The 16,469-nt window shown below is 45.7% G+C and overlaps 1 protein-coding gene across 1 annotated transcript in view; it reads left to right on the plus strand.

Annotated features, from left to right (window-relative positions):
- The window catches only part of LOC137304938 (complement C3-like), a 45,410-nt gene that overhangs the window by 16,604 nt on the left and 12,337 nt on the right, over positions 1–16,469 (plus strand). The window contains exons 7-11 of the mRNA XM_067973722.1: positions 1,987–2,093; positions 6,343–6,516; positions 6,863–7,054; positions 10,447–10,641; positions 11,358–11,504. Of these exons, the coding sequence (XP_067829823.1) occupies positions 1,987–2,093; positions 6,343–6,516; positions 6,863–7,054; positions 10,447–10,641; positions 11,358–11,504 (815 nt within the window). The remainder of the gene's footprint in view (positions 1–1,986; positions 2,094–6,342; positions 6,517–6,862; positions 7,055–10,446; positions 10,642–11,357; positions 11,505–16,469) is intronic.

Genomic DNA, 16,469 nt, shown 5'->3' on the forward strand with positions numbered 1-16,469 from the left:
AAATAATGTTGACATTCAGTCATTATTGCCTGTTACTATCAATGCTTGCAGTGTAATAATTTACTTCCTGCCCAAAGAATAACTCAGGGATATCGTAATTACAGAGTAATCTGTCAGTGGGTTAGCTGGGTTGCAGTTGGTAACCTGCTTTAACCTGGATGATGACGGTTTATGGTCTGAGGATTTATTCTGTTAATGGGAGGGGTAAATAGCCAGAGTCGGCCTGCACACAGTGTCTGACCCTTTTAGAAACTAATTTGTCGACTGCAGTTCGAGAAACACAAAGCTAATCAGTGCCAGGTTAGTTACAATAATATGGGGCAGTGGGTACTTGCATCGGGCGGGATTTTGGGCAGACCACTCCTGAATGTGGTTAGAAGCTCGAACTATTTTCAGGGTGGGGCTTCGGTTACATATACTCAGGGAGCTGTCAGCGCTAGACAGGCAGCTACCCCATCGGACAGGGCACAAGCGGCTACTTCCCGGAGCCCAGCTGGCTCGGTAAGTGAAAACAAAGAGGGGGGGGCAGAAAGGTGGGCATGAGGGTGGTTGGATTTAAAGACTTACCCATGTAGTTCTATGGTGGTTTGGGCCCTGAAACGTTTCATGGCTGGACCTCATCTGCACACAATGGGCGAACTGAAGGTTTTGAGCAAATCACTGATCTGAGGGAGCCAAAATCCAGCAGGAACTCAGCCATTGCAGGAAAGTTAATGGGGTGGGGGTGGCGGATAGTCACATTGCACCTTGAATGTTGTGGCCATGCCAAAAATTCAATAGAGTCACTGAAAGTATGTACAGGTCAACATGGGCAAGTGGTAATTGTGGAGCAAATTGTCTGAGAAGGTGTACGGCAGGCAATATTAGGCCTGAAACCCCTAATGACAGATAATCTCACCATGACACATCTCGTAAAATGTGCCGTCCTATTATTTATCTTGTTGGCGGTATCCACTGTAAATAGTGGATACAGCGATGAGTGGGGCCACCATTCGCTGCCAGGAATGGGGCAGTGATGGACTGTGAAGACAGTGTCTCGAAATGCCAAACAGGCCACACCTTCTGACTCCCACCTCACCCAACTGAGCTTCCATTTTGCTTGCCATTAAAGACACCTTGGGTAGAAATTCACCTGAGGCCATAGTGCAAAAGGAGAGATAACGCAGTGTTATACACTCTGTCTAATATTCAGTTCCATGGTCAGATCCAGCAACAATCCAATCATTTATGCCTCTGCATTGATTTCGATTTGCTTCATAATGCTTGGCATGTCTCCAATCTCCCTGTCCCCCCCACCAAGAGTCAGGAAAAAACTGACGTTCATATGTCTAACGTTCATTTTGAATCCTTAGGAAGACTGAAACAATATCTGTTTCATATGCAGCCACTTTATAATTTGAACCTCCTGCCAGAATCTCCACACCCCTCAGAGTCAGCTCCCTACAGAAAGCCAAAGACTGACTGATTCCAATAATTATTCCGATACGCTGGCCATGGAAGAACGGGGTTATGACTTTACTTGGTTATTGGCCAGTTTTGTTCCAGAAACTAAGCCCCCAAAAAAAGGCTAAATTGCTTCAGCAGCAAATCTCCCCAAGGTTACAACCTTTACCCAATTAATTAATCTGCCATCCGTCCACCTCAGAGCGTCCATGCATTTATGTATTTTGCCTGCACATGAGCTACAACATATGAACACGTTCAAATTGTATGAAGCTGGTGGAAAGCAAAGGATGCAAGTTCGGAATATTCCGAGACCATACTCCACTCGGGAGGCCTCTCCCGTCGCTCGCGGAGTCTGGGAAAGATTGCGGGTGCATAATCCGTGATTCTCCGATCTTTGACGTTAACGGATTTGGTGATAAACCGATCCCCTGCTGTTTGGGGAGGAAACCACCCCTGCCGTGAAAACTCCCCCGCCAGCGTTCTTTAACTCAATCAATCGACGAAAGAAAACGTTGCTTTTTTTTTTGTCCTGCTCTGTAGCTCACCCGAAAGCAAAGAAAATGGATGGCACAATGGTTCTACCTTATGAAATCAACCTGACCAAGACAAGACGCTTCTTTATACCTGGAGCTCCCTTTCATATCTTGGTATGTGTGAATTTACATTGAAATTGATGAGGGTGAAATTGGACATGGGGATTGGGAAACTAACCGGACGGTATCTCATAGGTCGCCCCTCGTGCGTCCTGCCTGACATTTGGTCCCTTTGTACTTCAGTAGAACTGAATATCAGACAATTCCGCCTGTTTTGCGTTCAGGGCCAAGTCGAATTTCACATCTGCTGTATTTGTGTCTCTTTCTGTATGGGTGTGTGAGAGAGAGAGAGAACATAGAGACAGGAGGAGGCCATTCAGCCCCTCGAGCCTGCTGCGCCATTCAATCAGATCATGGCCGATCTGTATCCTAACTCCACCCACCCGCCTTGGCTCCCTTAATACCCTTGGCTAGGAAAAAAGTCTACCAAACTCAGATTTCAAATTATTAATTGCGCTGGCATCTACTGCTCTTTGTGAGAGAGAGTTTCCACACTTCTACCACCCTTTGCGTGAAGTAGTGATTCCTAACTTCTTTTCTGAATGGCCTGGCTCTGATTTTAAGGTTATGTCCCCCTTGTCCTAGACTCCCCCACTGTGGAAAAAGTTTCTCTCCATCTACCCTACCAATTGCTTTCAAAATCCTTAAAACCTCAATCAACTCACCCCTTAGCCGTCTATATTCCAGGAAATACAAGCCTAGTTTATGTAATCTCTCCTCATAATCTAATCCTTGGAGTCCTGCTAACAACTGCAGTCCTTCCAAGGCCAATATATCCTTTCTAAGGTGCCCAGAACTGTACACAGTACTTCAGATGTGGTCTATCCAGAGAGAAAGAGAAGGAGAGCGAGAGAGAGAGAGAGAGCACCTGCGTTGAAGAGGCTCCAGAACTACTTAGATTAAATAGATGGTTTCTGGAAAACCAGGACTGCCCTCTACATTCAAAAGCTGATTATTCCACCGATAGACCATCTACTGAATGCAGAAAATAAATATCCCTCAGTGCGATCTGCTCACAGTGCACAGAACATCACGATTTTAGAAATGACCGGTGAACACAGACAACCGCCCGCATGGTCAGCCCATTTCTCTTTCTGTGTGACTATATTATGAACATACAAACATACGAATAATGACAGACAGGAAAAGACTCCCTGGTCCACCCAGCCTGTCCCACACGTGACCGCAACCCGGCTTTATTTCCGGGTTTAACTTGGGCGGGTAAAAGTCCAGGCTTCCCACTGGGAATGCAAAGTCTGAAAATTTTGCGGTTACCACACAAAAAAAACAACTATTTTCAACTCCCACCTGCCCTCAACCTGCCCGTTCTTGGGGTTTAAAATCACTCCCCTGTGTGTCCCACCGTATATACGCTCCCCACCCCACCCCATGTGATCACCTGGGAGAGGCAAAATACCAGACAAAAACCCCGGCCAATTTGTGGGAAAAAAAATCTGGGAAATTCCACTCTGACCCCTTTGGCGATTGAAACGAATCCAGGAGATCACTCTGGCCCTGGTAATTCTATGCATTACATTACCTGCCTATTGTAAGGGGTGATCTCCGCACCAGCCAGAAATGGGTCCGGCTCTCGCTCGGAGGAATTCAGCGAATCGGCGTCCACCGCATGAGATGGCAGCCCGTTCCAGAGGCCCACTATTCTTTGGGAAAAGAACCACCTCCTGACATCTAACCTCGATCTGGCCTTGTACAACTTAAAATTGTGACCACTGCTTCTCCCTAACCTACTTAATTGGAACAAACTGTCAACTGGAACAAAATCTATTCCTTTCTTCCTCTTATAAACTTCGCCCCTAAGTCTACGCCTTTTAAGTTACAGTCTTTGTAAGGAGATAATGTGGCAAAGACTACTTTTCTCTAAAGTATAGAATCCCAGCTCATTTAGTTTATCTTGATAACTAAGATGCTTTAAGCTGTGAATTAGTCTAGTGGCCCTCCTCTGCACCATTTCCAAAGCCTCAATATCACCTACTATGTGAGAAGACCAAAACTGGACAATGTTCCAAATGAGGCATCTATAAGACACAAGTCAGGAGTGTGATGGAATACTCTCCATTTGCCTGGATGAGTGCAGCTCCAACAACACTCAAGAAACTCGACACCATCCAGGACAAAGCAGCCCGCTTGATTGGCACCCCATCCACCACCCTAAACATTCACTCCCTCCACCATCGGCGCACAGTGGCTGCAGTGTGTACCATCCACAGGATGCACTGCAGCAACTCGCCAAGGCTTCTTCGACAGCACCTCCCAAACCCGCGACCTCTACCACCTAGAAGGACAAGGGCAGCAGGCACATGGGAACAACACTACCTGCACGTTCCCCTCCAAGTCACACACCATCCCGACTTGGAAATATATCGCCGTTCCTTCATCGTCGCTGAGTCAAAATCCTGGAACTCCCTTCCTAACAGCACTGTGGGAGAACCGTCACCACACGGACTGCAGCGGTTCAAGAAGGCGGCTCACCACCACCTTCTCAAGGGCAATTAGGGATGGGCAATGAATGCTGGCCTTGCCAGCGACGCCCACATCCCATGACGAATAAAAAAAAGGCCTGATCAAGGTCTTGTACAAGGACAAAATAGTACGCTTTGTCTTCTAGCCAATTGTCCTATAAATGCACCCCAATACTCTATTTGGCCTAGCTATCGCTTCACAGCATTGCTCGTGATCCTTTAGAGACCTAGAACGCCCAGATCTCTTTCTTTCTTCACCTGCTCTAATGCTATTCCCTGAGGTTTGATGTATGTTCAGTGCAGCCATGTGAGACCCAGCGGTGGTATTGGTTCCGAGAATACCTTTCAACATCTGTGCGCCACAATCAAATCTAGGTGAGTGCTCACCATAATCAGTACACTGGGCTATAAAAATAGTGGAAAGGTTATCTCATTGCTTTGCATGCTACCTGTATGAGTGGGTTGCAATGCACACAGAGTCCTGTGCCCCAAGAAGGTGTAAGCAAATATTTGCAAGCTTATCATGACAATCCTCTTGATACTATTAAACAACAATGACAACTTGCATTTATATAGCACCTTTAACGTAGTAAAACATCCCAAGGCGCTTCACAGGAGCGTTATCAGGCAAAATTTGACATTGAGCCACATAAGTAGATATTAGGACAAGTTTGGTCAAATAGGTTGGTTTTAAGGGGCGTCCTGAAGGAGGAGAGAGAGGCAAGGAGGTTTAGAGAGGGAATTCCAGTGCTTAGGGCCTAGGCAGCTGAAGGCACGGCCGCCAATGGTGGAGTGATTAAAATTGGAGATGTGCAATCGGCCCGAATTGGAGGAATAATAGAATAATAGAATTTACATCACAGAAGGAGCGATATTTATCCCATCATACCCACCTTGCTGTTGGACCTACAACTGGTGCAGTCAACTCCAATTCCAGTTTCCTGCTTCATGGAATCTTCCTCATTTATTCCCACCTTCCTATGTCCTGGAAGACTCCATCAACTTTCTTGGCTATGTCCGACCAAAACAACTTTGCTCTCTGCTTTGGCAGCAGAGTAACCTTCTCCTCCAAAAGAGGGCCAAGTTCCTCCAACCTACCCCACCTGAAGGCAGAGTCCCACAATATCTCCACAGTAAGTGGGGGAGTTTCCCTTAAATCCCCGTTTGCACCCCGTTTCTGCTGGCGCGCCCCATCTGCCGACTTTGGCAACAGCTCGTTAGCCGTGTTTCTCCGGCAAGCACAATTTCCGGCACCACACAAACCACACTCTCTTGCAATGGTGAACTTTAACTCTTTAAGAGACTGTTGCCCCTGCTGATTTCCCCCTCCAGCCAAACACGCTGTTTCTCAGGCTTCCGGGGGGAGTTATTTGCTCTTCCTACCAGGCAACATACTACTATGCGGCGGAGGGACTGTCTGCAGAAAATTCGGCCAAGCCTTGCTATTGGCAGTGGCCAGATCCTGCGACAAATAATCTTTCAGGTTAAGAGTTAACCATATTATTGAAGCTGCAGAATTGGGTTTTGATGTCCTTCCAAATATGCAGGTTTAGAAATTGGTGTTGGGCTTTAGCGCAAAACAGGCATTATCATATTGCTTTTATTCTCTCCGCTTGATATTCAGGTTCCATTAACTTCAATAGGACTGACCATCAAATGGGCTTATAAGAGGCGATAACGCCTGTTTAGGGTCACCGTCCCAGACTAATTTGTACCCCACAAACTTAACTTTTTTAATGGAAGGAACAACGCCTAATAGGGTACCATTATCACATTGCTGGAGGAAGATTTTACCTGGTCATTAAAGTTGCACTGTTTTCCAGGCATTGGTAACCTACCCTGATGGCTCTCCTGTCGCCAATGTGCCCATCAACGTCTCAATAATTATCTCAGAGGCCAAAACGATAGAAGCCACCCAGAAAGGATTTACCGACATCATCGGCGAATTGAGTCTTTCCTTCAATGTTCCTCAAAATGCGAGCGATATATACATCACGGTGAGAATTTGTTTTCAGAAACATTAATGGGTGTTAATTTTTAAGCTAACTGGCCGAGCAGGAATCCCACGGGATTGGATAGAACTCTGATTTTATGCCCTCCGTCCAATATTGTTCTCCACTGACTAAGATCGGACAGGGTGTAAAACCAGTGTTGCGCCCAAATCCAGTCAGTTTCCCAACAGGTGGGTTCAGTTAAAATTGTCGCCATTTTATTGTTTCCCGCAATTAATTGATGTTTACTGACGCGGGCGAAATTGAACTCGGCCCGGGTTGCAAAACAAGCGGAATCAGGCGACACGCCCAATATTAAGTTCTATTTAGCTGTTCACTTTATTCTTCTCAGGCCACCGCGGGCAGTAAAATCAGCGGGACTGAAGCAAAGAGCGAAATAGCAATCAAACATCAGTTTGGCAGCCAGATGTACCTATATATTAATGTGCCAAACGTTCTGCTATATCCTGGAGACATCATATACGTGACACTGACAGCTTTGAGTCATCTGGACATCAGCAATGTCAAATATTATTACTATATGGTAAGTTAATGAAGATTTTAATCTTCCTCCACTAAATCCAATCTAGTTAAAAGTGCGTTGAGCTGTGGTTTTGCTTTTGGGAAGCAGAAGAGTACACAAAGTATTAAACAACAATTTCAATATCATTGCTTGCTTTATGCAGCTTTTTTCAGTTTTTCTTATTATTCGTTCATGGGATGTGGGCGTCGCTGGCAAGGCCGGCATTTATTGCCCATCCCTAATTGCCCCTTGAGAAGGTGGTGGTGAGCCGCCTTCTTGAACCGCTGCAGTCCGTGTGGTGAAGGTTCTCCCACAGTGCTGTTAGGAAGGGAGTTCCAGGATTTTGACCCAGCGACGATGAGTTCAACAGACAGTAAAATCCGGGTGGGGTGTTTCCCCCAATTCTGTCAGTTTCCTGATGGGTGGGTCAGGCTAAAATCACCCCATTATATTTGTCAGCTGCCCAGGAACTCTCTTCCGCAAACGGCAATTGATACTAGCTCAATTGTTAAATTTAAATGTGAGATAGGTAGCTTTTTGGCAACCAAAGGTATTAAGGGATATGGGCCAAAGGCAGGTATATGGAGTTAGATCACAGATCAGCCATGATCTTATCAAATGGCGGAGCAGGCACGAGGGGCTGAATGGCCTACTCCTGTTCCTAGGTTCCTATGTTTTGCGTAAACTGAATGTTTCAAAAGGGCAGTGTGCTATTATGGTTTATTTAAGGAACAAACACGTAGGGGGTGATTTTAAACCCTAAGAACGGGTGGGTTGGGAGCGGGTGGGAGTTGAAAATAGTTGCTTTTTTGGGTTGCAACCGCAACATTTTTGAACTTTGCTTTCCCGGTGTGAAGCCTGGACTTTTCCGCATTGACGTTAAACCCGGAAATAAAGCCGGGTTGCGGTCGCGACCCAAAAAAACAACTATTTTCAACTCCCACTTGCCCCCAACCCACCCGTTCTTGGGGTTTAAAATCACCCCCATAGTGTGGAAATGCTACTATGAGAACGATAAGGATAATATGACTTTTATGCATTGATTTAGTGATTGTTTTGATGTTGATCCCCAGATCTGCTTTGTGACCGAGACACTGTAGAGAAAACCTCTTTTTTTACAAAATTGCAGCCGACTAATAATTGTAAAAAGAAATCTGACGATATCTTAGAGAGCAGTTGGGGTGTGTTGCTGGAATGGTTTAAATGGAGCTTTATTTTTCCTGTAATCTATACCACAGTTACCAGGGTGTGATTAAGGCGGACACAGAATGAGATGTGAAATTTAAATAATATTCTGCATCCCAGATTAGAATACTCTAACATGATTATACACAAAAGAGCAGAAGAGCCAACACACCATGGCATTGGATTGCAGAGTGCATAAATAAAATCTGGAAGGCTACTATTAATATATTTGGAAGAATATGAATAACAAAGAAAGCCCAAAATAGCTCAGGGACACATCATAACTCATGGCCAAGGAATGACATTAATAATTCTGTCCTAAATTGTGTCTTTGCATCAATCATAGAATCGTTGAATCATAGAAAATTTATGGCACAGGCCGAAAATGAGCCAACCAGCCTAATCCCTCTTTCCAGCACTTGGTCCATAGCCCTGTAGGTCACAACACTTCAGGTGCATATCCAGGTATTTTTTAAATGAGTTGAGGGTTTCTGCCTCTACCACCCTCCCAGGCAGTGAGTTCCAGACCCCCACCACCCTCCCACCCTGAAAATTCTTTTCCTCAGCCCCCCTCTAATCCTTCTACCAATCACTTTAAATCTATGCCCCCTGGTTATTGACCTCTCTGCTAAGGGAAATAGGTCCTTCCTATCCACTCTATCTAGGTCCCTCATAATTTTGTGCACCTCAATTAAATCACCCCTCAGCCTCCTCTGTTCCAAGGAGATCAACCCCAGCCTATCCAATCTTTCTTCATAGCTAAAATTCTCCAGTCCTGGCAACATCCTCGTAAATCTCCTCTGTACCCTCTCTGGTGCAATCACATCTTTCCTGTGATGTGGTGACCAGAACTGTATGCGGTACTTAAGCTGTGGCCTAACCAGTGTTTTATACAATTCTAGCATAACCTCCCTGCTCTTATAGTCTATGCCTCGACTAATAAAGGAAAGTATTCCATATGCCTTTGTAACCACGTTATCTACCTGTCCTGCTACCTTCAGGGATCTATGGACATGCACTCCAAGGTCCCTCACATCCTCTACACCTCTCAGTATCCCCCCATTTATTGTGTACTCCCTTGCCTTATTTGCCTTCCCCAAATGCATTACCTCACACTTCTCTGGATTGAATTCCATTTTCCATTTTTCTGCCCACCTGACCAGTCCATTGATGTCTTCCTGCAGTCTACAGCTTTCCTCCTCACTATCAACCACACGGCCAATTTTTGTATCATCTGCAAATTTCTTAATCATGCCCCCTACATTTAAGCCCAAGTCATTAACATAAAATGTTTATGAAAACATTGGAGAACAGTCTACTTTATACAAGGTCAGAATTTAAATGGTAAAAAGTGGGGAGGGGGGGGCTTGACATATATAGAAGCTGCCCAACAGAGAGGTGATCGATAGATTAAGGGGAGTCATATGGTGCGATGTGCCCACGGACAAATGAGGGGAAGATATTGGTTAAGTAGGCCTGGTGTTTGGTCATGGGTCGCCATTGTTTCCTGGAGCTTGCCTACTTGCTTTATGGTGTCCGGATGGAATGTTTCCGAGGAATTCCTGAAATTGGTCAATGTTATTTCTTTTCCCTTTGTCTCATTAGCATTGCTCACGATTGGGCTGGATGATGCGAATGGCAGCATCGTCCAATAGATAGAATGAAGACTTTTTTAATTGGTATGTTTGTATGGTCATGTACACACTAAACAACCAAGGAAACAAATATAAAACGAGGGGGATAAATTAGATGGATAGATAGACAGACAAGAAGACAGATCGACTGACAGACAGACGGATAATAGATAGACAGACAGACAGACATACAGGCCAATAAACAAGAAACTAAATAAACACATACTTACGCATGGGCTATAGAAGTTGTTCTGAAAGCTTCTACTGAAAAGGATTTCTTTTAGTGATTCTCCATGTTGATGGCTTCACTTTCTACCAATGTGTACTGGCAAGTTCATGCGATGAGCACAAAGTTTATTTTTCATTTGTAATCAGGAATCGAACCAATGGCTGAATAAATCCAGGACTGAAGTCTAAAAACGCAGTTACAAAGAGAAAGAACTGTCTCAGTTGGACAAGTAATGCAAAATTCGATTCAATCAAATCAAAAGAAAATAAATAAAATGCGCCTTTTAAGTTACATTGTCTTTGCCCACATCGAAACTTTATTTCCTATTTGACAGTGCTCTAATCACAGATATTTCATGATTCTAGATTCTCAACAAGGGAAAACTACTGCATTTCGAGAGAGTTGAGAGATCCGCAATTGTTTCAGTTCCAGTCAACGTCACAAAGGATATGGTGCCTTATTTCCGCATTGTGGCCTATTACATTATAAATATTAACGGCAGCAAAACCATTGTCTCAGACTCGGTGCGAGTGGAGGTGGAGCACCTTTGTGGTTCAAAGGTTTGTGGTGCATTTTACACAGTTTTTGGTCTGGAAAGGACTTTGGTGATGCATGCGCTTATCATGAGCAACGGAAATCACCGCACTCCTACTCTCGAGCAATAATCAACCGACGGTTTAAGACATGAGACAATTGCACCCTCTTTGGTCGGTGGAGAGTAAAATTGGATGGGGTGCAAAACCAGCATTCCATCTGATTCCGTGGGTTACCGCCTGGTCAATTAGGTTAAAATCGCCCCCATAAACCTGAGATCATGGGGGTGATTTTAACCCCGAAGATTGGGTGGGTTGGGGGCGGGCGGGAGTTGAAAATAGTTGTTTTTTTGGGTCACAACTGCAAAATTTTCGGACTTTGCATTCCCAGTGGGAAGTCTGGACTTTTACACACCCAAGTTAAACCCGTAAATAAAGCCTGGTTGCGGTCGCCACCCAAAAATGAACCATTTTCAGCTCCCACCCGCCCCCAACCCACCTGGTCTTGGGGGTTATAATCATCCCCCCCATGGGACAATTGTAACCTAACTCACCCATGAGGAAATGACGGGATCTGACGGTGGTTTTACACCTTGCTCGATTTTACTCGGAGAGTGATATTGGGGGGTTGTAAAACCAGCATTCCATCCGATCCTGAAGGATTCCCGCCTCGCAAGTTTGGTTAAGATGTGTAAACGTTATATATGGTGTGTTGAATCTGAAGATCTGATTGTAATTCACAGTTTGAGATACAGCCTGCCCTGCATAAGGATAACGGCAAGCAAGATTTGCTGTTGTCAGTTTTCTCTAACAGTACAGCGGACATCTTTGTGCAAGCAGTGGATACTCGGCTTTATGGATCCAGAAGGGACATCAGCACACTGCAGAAGGTGAGAGATTCACTCGGTACTTTTAGTGGTGATTAATGAACTACTTGGATTGTTGTAGCGTCATAATTGCACAGAAGCCGAGCACTTAAAGTAATAGGCGTGGATTTTCCTGTACCCCTCACTCTATAGTAGATAGAAGCAGTGCATACTGACTAAAAACTGTAGATGGACACCTAAATATCCAGTAATTTTTTTGAATAGTATGTCACCTGTGTAAACACCAGTAAAAAATACAGTGCAATGTAAATAGTAATTAGGAGATCATTTTATCCTCACTCGCCCGTCAGGAATCCCATGGGATCGGGTGGAAAGGCAGTTTTACACCCTGCCCAATATTGCTGTCATAGGAACATAGGAACAGGTGTAGGCCATTCAGCCCCTCGTGCCTGCTCCGCCATTTGATAAGATCATGGCTGATCTGTGATCTAACTCCATATACCTGCCTTTGGCCCATATCCCTTAATACCTTTGGTTGCCAAAAAACTATCTATCTCAGATTTAAATTTAGCAATTGAGCTAGTATCAATTGCCGTTTGCGGAAGAGAGTTCCAAACTTCTACCACCCTTTGTGTGTAGAAATGTTTTCTAATCTCACTCCTGAAAGGTCTGGCTCTAATTTTTAGACTGTGCCCCCTACTCCTAAAATCCCCAACCAGCAGAAATAGTTTCTCTCTATCCACCCTATCTGTTCCCCTTAATATCTTATAAACTTCGATCAGATCACCCCTTAACCTTCTAAACTCTAGAGAATACAACTCCAATTTGTGTGTCTTCAATGGAGAGTAAAATCGGGTGGTGTGTAAAACCAGTGCTGCACCCAATCCCGTCAGTTTCCCGACGGGTGGGTTAGGTTTTTTAGGTGGCGAATAAAATCTTTAAAGGAGTATTTGATTAAACGAAGGTTTGGTACAAGTAGAAATGATCAGTCTGTGTGGAAAGGCACTTCTGGGAATATGGCGATGGTATGTTAATGATCGGAACTGAGTAGGCACGATGAATAATGTAGAATACAATTGGAGTGAAATCAATCTCAAGGACAATCAACAGCCTGTTTTATGTCGCGGCCGATTTTTTGTTTCACAATGGGAAAGAAAACTGTTTAAATGGGTCGCTGATCCGTTACGAGTTATTTCACGCTACTATCAAAACCAATTACACCCCAAGGTTTGATACATGTCCTGTAGTTTTGCTTGACTACAATTTGGAAACAGAAAAGCCAAATGATAGAACACCATTGGGATGCTTAAAGGTAATAATTACCGCTAGTGGTATTAATGTGTGAATGCTTAACGCAGTAGTATGATATCCCTCTGGCCATATATTTTAACAGATTAGTTAATCCATTTAGGTTAAGTAGATTGTTGACTGCGATCGCTACTGTAGAAATGTTATACCAACCCAACATACTACCGATTATTCCAATGATCTCCAGTCCAGCCTCCCATCTTCCACCTTCCATAAACTTGAGCTCATCCAAAACTCTGCTGCCCATTTCCTAACTTGCACCAAGTCCCGTTCATCCATCACCCCCTGTGCTCGCTGACCTACGTTGGCTCCCGGTCTGGCATCACCTCAATTTTAAAATTCTCATCCTTGTTTTCAAATCCCTCCATGGCCTCACCCCCTCCCTATCTCTGTAACCTCCTCCAGCCCCTACAACCCTCCGAGATCTTTGTACTCCTCCAATTCTGACCTCTTGCGCAACCCCAGTTTTAATCGCCCCACAATTGGCGGCCGTGCCTTCAGCGGCCTAGACCCTAAGCTCTGGAATTCCCTCCCTAAACCTCTCCGTCTCTCTCTCCTCCTTCAAAACACTCCTTAAAACCTACCTCTTTAACCAAGCTTTTGGTCACTTGTCCTAATATCTCCTTATGTGGCTCGGTGTCAAATTTTGTCTGGTAGTCGGTCCTGTGAAGCACCTTGAGACATTTTACAATGTTAAAGGCGCTATATAAATGCAAGTTATTGTTCTTGTAAAGTCTGTGAATGAAGATACTATAAAAGGCGAGCAGACAGAGCCAGTTTGGTGATCCGAGTGGCCTATTTTCATTCCCTGATTTCTTAAATGCTTACTGACCTTGGTGAAAACACAAAGTGGTTGAAACATAGAAACATAGAAAATAGGAGCAGGAGTAGGCCATTCGGCCCTTCGAGCCTGCTCCGCCATTCAACATGATCATGGCTGATCCTCAATCTCAACACCATATTCCCGCTCTCTCCCCATACCCCTTGATGCCTTTTGTGTCTAGAAATCTATCCAGCTCCTTCTTAAATATATTCAGTGACTTGGCCTCCACAGCCTTCTGTGGTAGAGAATTCTACAGGTTCACCACCCTCTGAGTGAAGAAATTTCTCCTCATTTCAGTCCTAAATGTCCTACCCCGTATCCTGAGACTGTGACCCCTCGTTCTGGACACCCCAGCCAGGGGAAACATCCTCCCGGCATCCAGTCTGTCCAGCCCTGTCAGAATTTTTTATGTTTCAATGAGATCCCCTCTCATTCTTCTAAACTCGAGTAAATACAGGCCCAGTTGACCCAATCTCTCCTCATATGATAGTCCTGCCATCCCAGGGATCAGTCTGGTGAACCTTTGCTGCACTCCCTCGATGGCAAGTATATCCTTTCTTAGGTAAGGAGACCAAAACTGCACAAAATACTCCAGGTGTGGTCTCACCAAGGCCCTGTATAACTGCAGCAAGACATCCTTGCTTCTATACTCAAATCCTCTTGCAATGAAGGCCAACATACCATTTGCCTTCCCAACTGCTTGTTGCACCTGCATGTTTGCTTTCAGTGACTGGTGTACAAGGACATCACCATCCCTGGGTATGTCCTGTCCCACCGGCAGGACAGACCCACCAGAGGTGGCGGTACAGTGATATACAGTCAGGAGGGAGTGGCCCTGGGAGTCCTCAACATTGACTCTGGACCCCATGAAATCTCATGGCATCAGGTCAAACATGGGCAAGGAAACCTCCTGCTGATTACCACCTACCGTCCTCCCTCAGCTGATGAATCAGTCCTCCTCCATGTTGAGCACCACTTGGAGGAAGCACTGAGGGTAGCAAGGGCACAAAATGTACTCTGGGTGGGGGACTTCAATGTCCATCACCAAGAGTGGCTCGGTAGCACCACTACTGACCGAGCTGGCCGAGTCCTGAAGGACATAGCTGCTAGACTGGGCCTGCGGCAGGTGGTGAGCGAACCAACACGAGGGAAAAACTTACTTGACCTCGTCCTCACCAATCTACCTGTCGCAAATGCATCTGTCCATGACAGTATTGGTAGGAGTGACCACCGCACAGTCCTCGTGGAGATGAAGTCCCGTCTTCGCACTGAGGACACCATCCAATGTGTTGTGTGGCACTACCACCGTGCTAAATGGGATAGATTCAGAACGGATCTAGCAGCTCAAAATTGGGCATCCATGAGGCGCTGTGGGCCATCAGCAGCAGCAGAATTGTATTCCAGCCCAATCTGTAACCTCATGGCCCGGCATATTCCTCACTCTACCATTACCAACAAGCCAGGGGATCAACCCTGGTTGAATGAGGAGTGTAGAAGAGCATGCCAGGAGCAGCACCAGGCGTACCTAAAAATGAGGTACCAACCTGGTGAAGCTACAACTCAGGACTACATGCATGCTAAACAGCGGAAGCAACATGCTATAGACAGAGCTAAGCGATTCCACAACCAACGGATCAGATCAAAGCTCTGCAGTCCTGCCACATCCAGTCGTGAATGGTGGTGGACAATTAAACAACTAACGGGAGGAGGAGGCTCTGCAAACATCCCCATTCTCAATGATGGCGGAGTCCAGCACGTGAGTGCAAAAGACAAGGCTGAAGCGTTTGCAACCGTCTTCAGCCAGAAGTGCCGAGTGGATGATCCATCTCAGCCTCCTCCCGATATCCCCACCATCACGGAAGCCAGTCTTCGGCCAATTCGATTCACTCCACGTGATATCAAGAAACGGCTGAGTGCACTGGATACAGCAAAGGCTATGGGCCCCGACAACATCCCAGCTGTAGTGCTGAAGACTTGTGCTCCAGAACTAGCTGCGCCTCTAGCCAAGCTGTTCCAGTACAGCTACAACACTGGCATCTACCCGACAATGTGGAAAATTGCCCATGTATGTCCTGTCCACAAAAAGCAGGACAAATCCAATCCGGCCAATTACCGCCCCATCAGTCTACTCTCAATCATCAGCAAAGTGATGGAAGGTGTCGTCGACAGTGCTATCAAGCGGCACTTACTCACCAATAACCTGCTCACCGATGCTCAGTTTGGGTTCTGCCAGGACCACTCGGCTCCAGACCTCATTACAGCCTTGGTCCAAACATGGACAAAAGAGCTGAATTCCAGAGGTGAGGTGAAAGTGACTGCCCTTGACATCAAGGCAGCATTTGACCGAGTGTGGCACCAAGGAGCCCTAGTAAAATTGAAGTCCATGGGAATCAGGGGGAAAACTCTCCAGTGGCTGGAGTCATACCTAGCACAAAGGAAGATGGTAGTGGTTGTTGGAGGCCAATCATCTCAGCCCCAGGGCATTGCTGCAGGAGTTCCTCAGGGCAGTGTCCTGGGCCCAACCATCTTCAGCTGCTTCATCAATGACCTTCCCTCCATCATAAGGTCAGAAATGGGGATGTTCGCTGATGACTGCACAGTGTTCAGTTCCATTTGCAACCCCTCAGATAATGAAGCAGTCCGAGCCCGCATGCAGCAAGACCTGGACAACATCCAGGCTTGGGCTCATAAGTGGCAAGTAACATTCGCGCCAGATAAGTGCCAGGCAATGATCATCTCCAACAAGAGAGAGTCTAACCACCTCCCCTTGACATTCAACGGCATTACCATCGCCGAATCCCCCACCATCAACATCCTGGGGGGTCACCGTTGACCAGAAACTGAACTGGACCAGCCATATAAATACTGTGGCTACGAGAGCAGGTCAGAGGCTGGGA

Source organism: Heptranchias perlo, chromosome 39 (assembly GCF_035084215.1).
Source record: "Heptranchias perlo isolate sHepPer1 chromosome 39, sHepPer1.hap1, whole genome shotgun sequence".
In the NCBI taxonomy this organism is placed as follows: Eukaryota; Metazoa; Chordata; class Chondrichthyes; order Hexanchiformes; family Hexanchidae; genus Heptranchias; species Heptranchias perlo.